This window comes from Primulina tabacum, chromosome 18 (genome assembly GCF_025594145.1).
Source record: "Primulina tabacum isolate GXHZ01 chromosome 18, ASM2559414v2, whole genome shotgun sequence".
In the NCBI taxonomy this organism is placed as follows: Eukaryota; Viridiplantae; Streptophyta; class Magnoliopsida; order Lamiales; family Gesneriaceae; genus Primulina; species Primulina tabacum.
The window spans coordinates 29,347,074-29,356,404 of record NC_134567.1 but is presented as its reverse complement, the minus strand read 5'-3'; the positions used below and the strand labels follow the sequence as shown (position 1 = coordinate 29,356,404).

General features: G+C 34.9%; 1 protein-coding gene across 5 annotated transcripts; it reads left to right on the top strand.

The window, feature by feature from the left end:
- Positions 1–2,187: 2,187 nt before the first annotated feature.
- On the top strand, positions 2,188–8,226 carry LOC142532676 (uncharacterized). 5 transcript variants are annotated; one of them, XR_012816593.1, is made up of 14 exons: positions 2,188–2,324; positions 2,420–2,567; positions 2,820–2,956; positions 3,069–3,150; positions 3,957–4,108; positions 4,860–5,000; positions 5,119–5,229; positions 5,398–5,509; positions 6,193–6,333; positions 6,450–6,487; positions 6,562–6,654; positions 7,291–7,367; positions 7,811–7,957; positions 8,034–8,226. XR_012816593.1 is itself a non-coding variant. In XM_075639030.1 (14 exons), exons 1-14 carry the CDS (start codon positions 2,256–2,258, stop codon positions 8,166–8,168), a joined length of 1,587 nt encoding a protein of 528 aa, XP_075495145.1. In that variant the 5' UTR covers positions 2,188–2,255; the 3' UTR covers positions 8,169–8,226. The 5 variants fall into 5 exon arrangements, 4 of the variants coding, with proteins under 4 accessions (XP_075495145.1, XP_075495144.1, XP_075495147.1 ...); XM_075639030.1 differs by having other exon boundaries at positions 3,960–4,108; positions 7,284–7,367; XM_075639029.1 differs by having other exon boundaries at positions 7,284–7,367.
- Positions 8,227–9,331: the final 1,105 nt, after the last annotated feature.

The window sequence follows — 9,331 nt, the reverse complement described above, 5'->3', positions numbered from 1 at the left end:
AAATCTCAAGCAGCATGTATATGGTAATAACAACATGTTTCCCAAATAAAGTTTGGCTTTCGAGCCACTTTCCAGAGTTACAAATCAGAAGGACATCCGTCAAATTATGGCAAACAAAAAGAGACAGCAGAAATCAGAATAAAAATGAGAATCATCTCGAGTCTGTGCAAAGGCAATAATAGCAAAAGCTCAAGGAATATCCAATCTGAACAAATCTCTCCCATTTGGAATGACAATGTGTTCGAACTTGTTCAGCCTCCTTCAGTGTGTATTCCCATTGTTGGTCTTGAAGCTTCCAAGCTGTATCAATGGTTCTGAACACGTGGACCTAGAATCTTGGAAAGCTGAAATAGGGGAATAACTGTAGGAAAATCAAGACTTGGATTGATACCATGTTGGAATCTTCAGCAGAATTAGGGACAAAGATGGTCTTAACAGCCAAAGGAATATCAGAGTTGGCTCGATGGATTTGCGCTAGGAGACGGAGGATCACTAACCATTCCTGCAAGTAAAGAAAAATAAATCAATACACTTGTGTAAAGTGGCCAAGAGATCATCTTCAGTTGACAACCAAGTAATGGCTTTTGAACAAGTGACATCAAACAAACAAGATATTGGTTCTCTTTGAAGTGAAGTCGAGATCAAGGCAAGTAGATACCTTGTATACTTGAATGAAGGTACATGAAAATAAATGCAGACAAGTTCTCTAGACAACAACAAAAAGCATAAGGCGCAATGATCACATATAATGGCCAACAAAGATCGTGGAAGATCGAAAGCTCAGACAATGTATCAAACACCTTGAGTGCATGATCAAGAAAGCAGGTGAAGTCCTAAAGCATTTGTGTCATGAAGAAATAGAAAAATTGTAGAAATCTACCTGCTCTTTTGAGATGAAATGGCTTAATGCAAAGGAGTTTGAGGGTGGAAATTTACTTGAAAGTTGAATGGTGTCCACGTGACTCCACGATCCGGTGGCAAATATCGAATAATTGATAACTGTGAAGTGAGAACACGATGAGGGAATCAAATTTTGTTTATGTGAAGGCCAAATTTTGAGGATTGATGTGGGTTTGTGCTTGTCTATTTGAAGGGAGAATGAAAGGAGTATAAAATAAGAATTTCACGTTAGGGATTGTTATTAAAGAATTCTGAAGGATGCCGTGACATAGAATGTGATCTTCATATCAAGTTTTGAATATGAGCCCCAATTTTTGAATATGGGCCAAAGTGGGCTAAACATATAATTAGCCAAATTGGCCCATGGGCCAAATTGGCTACGGGGAGCAATTGTTGTGCCTAATATTTCAGAAGCCCAAAACAAATTCAACAGATGAAAGCCAATTGTTATGTCCAGAACTCAAAGAAGCCCAAAATTCGGCCCAAGTGAAATTGCAGTTGACCCAATGAATCAACGTGATATCAGTTGCTGCCAGTGCCTGACGTGGAAGAACGTGGAGTGATGGGGGAAGGGAAAACTGCTGTGCGGAATGTAACAAAAGCAAAAAGAATAATCAGAAAGAGGTCCCCAACAAATTCACAAAAAATATACAGCAACTTCTCTGCAACTTTGCTCTCATATATTTGGTCGTATATTTTTATTTCCACCAATCGCCTTCCATAGATTTCAGAATGTTTGTTCAAGTTTCTTGTAAAAACTTTGTTCGAATTTATAATGGCATAACAAATGTTGATGTTGTTTATGAATTTCCCCTTTAAGTTCATTATATTCGCCACTCCACGTTCTTATTTTTGGAGCCATTTCGAAGGAATTATAACTAACGGTCGAATCGAGATTCGCAACGCTTGGTAAACGGAGTCAGATTAATTCACATTTGGCACGAACACGTGCCTGGCACACTCGCAAATTTTCGAGACAAACACTATCTATATTATTTTATTAAGTTTGAAACACTTAGAATAACTAACTTTGGTGTGTCTGTTTTAATAATTATATATATTAATAAAATGTTAAAATTTTAATGTAAAATATATATAGTTTAGTGGATAGAGCTATTGTTTATTAGGGTTAAGGTTTTAGGTTCAATTCTTATTTGAGTCATTTTTTTATTTTTTTATTTTAAAAATTATTTTTTAATTTATATATCAAAATTACAGTATAATAAATCACTCAAATGATTATAAAAAATATTGTACGTTGCGTGCTGTGTATTATTTTAGTATAAATTCACGCAAAATGGGGTTTAAGTAACACAAATTCATCGTCCTTGCAAGCGCTGGAACCCTGGGCTGCAATGGTGTCGCAGCATGGAATTTTACTAGCGACTCACATAATATCTTCTTCTTACGGAGAACAATGCTCGGTTGCCGCTCCTATTTGATTGTCCACTCACTTTCCTTCTCCCCGCTCTGTTTCCTATTCTAATTTTACGTTTTCTGTAATTTTTTGGCGTTGCAGAAAGTATGCGACTGTTTATTGCGCCGAGGAACCCTAACCCTAGCTCAGATTATCCGATTCACGGAGCTAAGCAAGGAGAGTGTCGTAAACTGCTTGCGCGTTTTATTCAACCAAAATTGTGTCCAACCCTTTTCAACCCAGCGGGAAGGTAGAAGTGGCAATTATTTCAAATCGAATTCTCATTGATTGAAGTAGTTTTTTGAACTTTCTTTTTTTTAAAAAAATTAATTTTCTCTTGTTTGAGGGAGATTATTGGTCCTCTCCCGGATTTCGGTGGCATTGTTTTGAATATTAAAACAATGGTATGTTGGGGATCAAGTTTTTCATTCTTGTTAGTTGTGATTGATTGTTAAAAAATTCTTTAGGGTCAAGTAATGTTTCAATTCTTTTAAATTTTTAGGTGCTTATGATGAGGCCCCGAAGAATGATGAGGCCCCGAAGAGTGTGACACAGTATATTGCCTTGTTTGACAACATTATTCACAAGTCGAGGGCTCGTAAATTTATTCAAATTGTATCGGAGGAGCTTGGAAGTGATGTGAGAATTGTTTATTGATAATTTGTTTTGCTGGTTAATTTGTTGTTGCACTTGTGCCTTCTGGTGTTGAAGTTGGTTTCTGGAGCTATCGATTAAGTTCTTTTCAATACAGTGCCTAAAAATTTTTCATGGGTTGATTCAGCATGGAAGACTTTCTCTTAATCGAATAATCGAGAGGAATGAGCAAACCACGGGTAAATCATGTATTATAAATAGTTGATGTTTATTTTTATGACTGATTAGCTCTTGTATTATCTGATTGATTCATTGTTGCAATTAATGGGTGACCACTTCAGATTCTGCAATCTGAAAATAGTTTGATAATAATTTTTGAAATTGTTGATTACCGGCTCTCTGCATTTGTTTAGAGAGTTGTTGGTGACAGGTGATTCTGGGTGCTTTTTGGCATCTTTGCAATTCTAAAGTTAGATAGGTGGTGAGGGATTTAGGCCCTGAATTAGAATAAAATATATAATTTCGTTACACTATAAGCATGCTTCAATTTGATTTCCCAATCCCGTGAACAATTTGATTACAGATCCTAACTAGAGTGGTTCAGGTGTTTATTTTTGGTCCACCTTTTTACACAAATATATGACATGCCACACCCACTCTACGTGATTGTATGAATAAAATCATTGTCCTGATTCAAGATAAAATGATTCTAATTCCTTGATGCTAAATGCAGGCCTACAAGTCTTAAAAAATGCTGACCTACTTTGTTTATGTGCATTGTTGAGTTATAATAGAAACATCGACATCGTTGATATGTTGTATTCAACCTCAATCGAGTTTCTTTAGACATATGTACTCCCTGGCAAAGGCTTTAGGCAAACCTCATATCTCAATCTGATGTGATAGAAATGTAGGGTTCGCCATAAGTTAAATAAATCAGAACCCTTGCTTTTGAAACTTTTTAAATAATCTATCTATTTACTTGTCAGAAAACATCTTGTTAAGCACTTAATAACATCATCACTTTTTCTCTAAACTATTGTAGCAGGAGAGTCTGATGTTATGGTTGTAAAAGAAAGCTTCAACAAGCTTCTGAATTTTAGATTTATTGAACGATGTCCTAACCCTGAGCCATTTCTTGCGCCACCTTCTGATGACAAATCTCTTGCGAATAAACGTGGTGCCAGGAAAGGCAAGGTAATCGTTTGCGGACTGGTCAGTTTACTAATAATATAGTTTCACTTGTACAAATATGGAGGAAGCAATCTCTTCCTCCAATTGTTCACAATTATGGGTGATTTCCAACGTCGTAACTTAGGCTCCACTTAAGCAGAAATATAAGGCAATGCCAATGAGTAGAAAATTCATGATTTCTGCTTCGAATATTTTTACAGGTAGTAGGACTGCTCAATTATTCTAAACAATTCAATAAATGTTGATCATTCTGTTTTATTTTCCCCTCCGAATTAGTTATTCCGAGAAATTCTTCCTCACGCAATAAAATAGAGCTCTAAGCTGTAGTTGGCCGATATAATGTATATGAATTTTAATCCTTGTCACAAATTCGTTTATTATTTTATTTTGTTAGGGAGATTGATTAAAAAAGTAGGTTTTATTCTTAACTTGTACAGTTTATTGATGAAATTTGTTTCTCACGATCACATCAGAAAAGCTTAGTTGATAACTCATACATATAATTTATAGGAATTCTGACTGGTGTTGTGCAGGTTTTAGAGTATCTTTGAGTACTAGTTCAGATGATTGAGGCACAGTTTCAGTTGTAATTTCTTTTGTTTGAGAACGCTAATATACTCAGTTGGTTGTTCCTGTATAGTTTCTCCTTGGCAACTTTTGATATTGTTGTGGCTAATTCTGAACTAGTTTGTATATTTCTCGGATCCATTTGGCAGCTTTTCCTGGCAAGTTAGTGCTTATTTTGTAATGACAGACTGAAGAAGTGCAGACAGTAGAGCAGAGTGTTTTGGAAGCAGCTGCTCCGACGGAGTCATTAAGATTCTTAGAGCACATAGACTGTGCTTCTGAAGAAAAAATTGAAGAAAGGCATGCAAGAGTGACACTTGGGAAGAAGGTTTGTGTGCTACCCTGTTTTGAAATTTCTTTCAAAATTTTGATTGAGTTTAATGAAAATTTTGATTGAGTTTTGATATATATATATATATATATATATATATATTTTGCTTAAGTAGCGTAAAAAAGAGGCTATGGTGCTTGATGAAGATTTGATGGGTGCTGGTGAAAAGAAAGAAATTATTTGGCGTGTGAACTATGAAGAATTTGTACGACGTTTGAGGGACAAGGTTTGTTGTAATGGTTACTTCTTGGACTGATGCATACGATTGTCTCATTTGATCAGGGATGCAACACTTGATAAATGTTGCTAAGCTTTATGAATTGTATTTCTCTAATAATAATAGATCGTGATGTATATTCTCTCTAGTATTTGATTCTTTGCATATGTGGTTTAGACTTTCATTTCGTACGTAAAAACAAGACTGAATGATGATGCTTCGATTGTGCTGAGTGCAACTTTGGAGTTAAGTAAATACACTACTGTCAGGCAGAAAGCTGAAGAATCAGGTAATTAATCCCCAGTTTTCATTCTCAAGTCTACTTATTCTAACGTTGTTGCTCATCCTTATCAGTGCTTGGTAGTTACTCTGAGGAATTATATCCACCGTGGGACCATTTTGGACTGTTGAGACTCTTTCCTTTTGCCTCTAGTGTGCCTTTAGAGATCCATCACTAAAGTTTCTTCTAAAAAATGATCTGAAGATGATTCAGTTTATGTAGTGCTGGTGGTTGATTTTCCAAAGCACAAAAAGATAGGTGGTTGTGAACTTGGCTTCAATCTGTTCAGATTTATACTCGCCTCTAGCTCAAGCTAGAAAACACCTAGCAAAATAATATACTGAATAACAAATTCCCTTAACACATGCTCTCTTATATTTCCGCCATAGATAAGCCTAAAAAATTGGGTTCAATTCGACAACTGCTCAACTCCTCATGAGTTTCTTGGATAAAGTGTTTAGGTTAAACTATTCTGTCATGGCTCATGCGTCCCATTAACTTTTATTTTTTAATTTTTCCAACTGTGCATCTAGAACTCTGTAGTTGGTGTGTGTGAACTATGAAGGCCCACTTTAAATATTGATCAGTGATATTTCACATGATGGTGTTTAGTTTTTTGATATCTCTTCTCCGTGTGATTGAACTTGGTGTTCCACTTAGTAATTTCTCACCACTCTGAATATAATTTTCAGCTAATCTATCAGTAAATGCTATTTATGATGAGGTTATTAAAAAGGATGGCGGTATTGGTATGGATTTTGATCGTATTAGAGCTTCACTTGCCCGGCTTGGATGTACACGCTCATCAGCAGATGGTGAAACTTATAGTATTGGTATGGACGTACTCTCTGTGCTACTTTCTGGTGCAGTCATCAAATGTTTGCATATCAGCCGTTGTTTATCCCTTAGGTTTTAATGCACTGGCTTCACCCTTTTGTTATCTCAACAGATTTGAAGGGCATCACTGAAAAGGCTCAAAATGAAGAGGTCTGTAATTTTCCTCCATATTCTTGGCTTCTTTCATGTATTCAGCATTAATATTAATTGCAATATTTACATAGGTGGAGTCGGTGATATTGAAGAGATATGGGAGGGAGGCATGCAGGATATTCAAATTACTGTCAAAAGCCGGTCGTCTTCTTGAGACTGATAAGGTAACTCTATAGACTAATATTTTGACGCTTTTTTTTTGGCATGCTAATTTCTACATTGGAGATGTTACTCAATGTCAAAATAATTTTCCACTGCACTGATTCATCGACTTGGAACATTTAACTGTTTCTGAAAGGTGGATTGCTCTTATCAGACCTTTTTGGCCTGTGATTTTTCACAAGCTGTTCTCATTTTGTAGCAACTGATACCTATATTCTGTACTTGAGACCTTTTTTCTTGGATCAAGTTGTTATAGCATTGACTTAGCTTGAGAGATTTGGATTATTATGACATTTGATGTAAACTCATGTATTTTATAATTAGATTCGAGGCTGCTCAACAGTCTTCACTGATTCAGCACTAACTTTATGTTCTTTTTTGTGTGCTTTGCTGGAAAATATTAATTTGTTATTATGATCTCTGAAACCCTTTTCCACTTGGGAAGTAAACTTCATTCCATGTTATAGATTGTGAATTAGAGTAGAATAACGATTTTATGGTCTTGTTGGAAGGAAAAATGACGGTAGATTTGAATTGTTTAACTATTCTGGTGAATACCAAACATGACTAGATTTAAGCTGATTAATAGGAAATGTTTCTTGTGGAGCATCTGATATATTAACGTTTGTAGATTTCAGATGATACATTTGTTGAAAAGAAAGATACACTCAAGACTTTATTCAAGCTTTGGAAGGATGATTTCTTGGACATGGAGGTAACTTTAATTGCATTATCAATGTTCTAGAGTACACCTCATGTTTAGGCTAGACATTGATATAATTGATTCATGAATCAAGTCCTGGATTATTATTTTGTGAAGTTTCACAGATAATAGTCAAAGACATTCGACCAAAACGAATGTATATATAATGAAACTTTATTTGGTAATTGCTCTTGGCTGCTGGCGAATCTGTGAGGTGACCTATGCATAATACACCAGTCCCTATCAGATGTGCTTCGAGAATGCGGTTATATATGACATTGTTGACTGGTGAGATTGCAGATATGTAAGGTTCAATCAGAAAGAAAAAATAATACATAAATGATAAAAGGGACTATAGATGCACTGGATTAGTTTTTACTGGTGACATTTTGCTTGGGAGAAAATAATGTTTATGTTGGAAATGGAAGCTTTGAATTAACTTTGATATTTTGCAGAAAGTTTCAGTGAATGGATCTAAACATGCTACATTGCTGTGGAGAGTAAATAAGCAACCCCTTTTTGAAAAAATTCGTGATGAAATGTACCATGCCGCTTTAAATGTGCGGCTAAGAATCGTACATGAACAAGAGCAGGCAAAAGAGGTAAAATTTTGTAACCTCTTCATCCTTATGTTTTTTGGAAGAAACTTATCGATTTTCCTCATTATACCTGTGGCAGGTTCTTCAATTACCAAGAGAAAAGCTAGTTGGGGAACTGGAAAAAAAATATAAACGATTCTTTAGAATTGTGGTTATTTTGGAATCTTCCGCGATAAATCTTGATGATGTTATCATGCTTTTTCATAGTTTTTGAGTAATGCTATTTATCCATCATTTTGCATTTCCGACTTATAAAACAAATCTTTATTTTTCATAGTTTTTGAGTAATGCTATTTATCCATCATTAGGTATTTATATTTAACTAGCATATTTTGGCGGCATACGATGCATATTAAAAAAATTGGTGTTATTTTTAAAATTTATTGTTAAATAAAAATTTTATGCTAGGAGTGGTATGAATTAAAAAATTCGAAAGTCTGGATAAAAATCAAGAAATATTTTAATAATTCTAAAAAATTATAGATTTATATGATAATTTAATAAATATAAAAGGATATTTTGGTATTTTAGATTTTTATTTTATTTTTTAGGACTATTTCTCTTACCATCGCTTGGTCCGCACTAGTAGTTATAAATGATGGTAGAACCATTACGCTTATAAATCTGCCTGAGTAGAAGGCATGTCAACCAGTTTGTTTTATCAGCTAGCTAGCCAAAAAATGCTTACAACTTAGCACATGGATGCACCTATTGCCGAATCTTTAGATCAATTTCCAATCTATCATTTCCTCGTAGTGCTGACAAAGCGGCACATGAATTGGCTCATCGAAGTTTTCAATCTCGTTATAATTTCGATTTCTTAGAAGCAATTATGCTATTCCTTCGGCCTCTCCTTCCCTTGACTTGCTGGTTTGATTAATGAAACGATTTCATTTTTCCAAAAAAAAAATAAACCTAATGATATAATTTTTTAAGAAAATAAATATTTAAATTTTAACATCTACTTCCCGTCATGTTCAATTAAAATCAATTTCGATTTCATATAAATATGTTTATTTTTCTTCACCGTTCCATTTTGCCTGATATTTTAGTGACGTTGTCCCGGAAGATGAACCCCTCATTAAAACAATTGACAATATAACTTGTCGGATTCTATCGCTCGAAGGTTACGTCCTAGGATTCTACTCCTTGACGATTCTATTGGTTTCTTTCAATTACGAAGATTATCGCGGGCGATTTCTGTGAACAAATCATTATAATTATCTTTCAAAAGAGCATAAAATAGTATTCAAGTCTTGTCCCGATATAAATTTCCTCAGATGGCCTCAGTACATGCCATACTACTTGTTGATGTTTTATCATATTCCAATTTGAGATCAAGTTGGACCAAATCGTACCCATTTATATTTTCCGAGT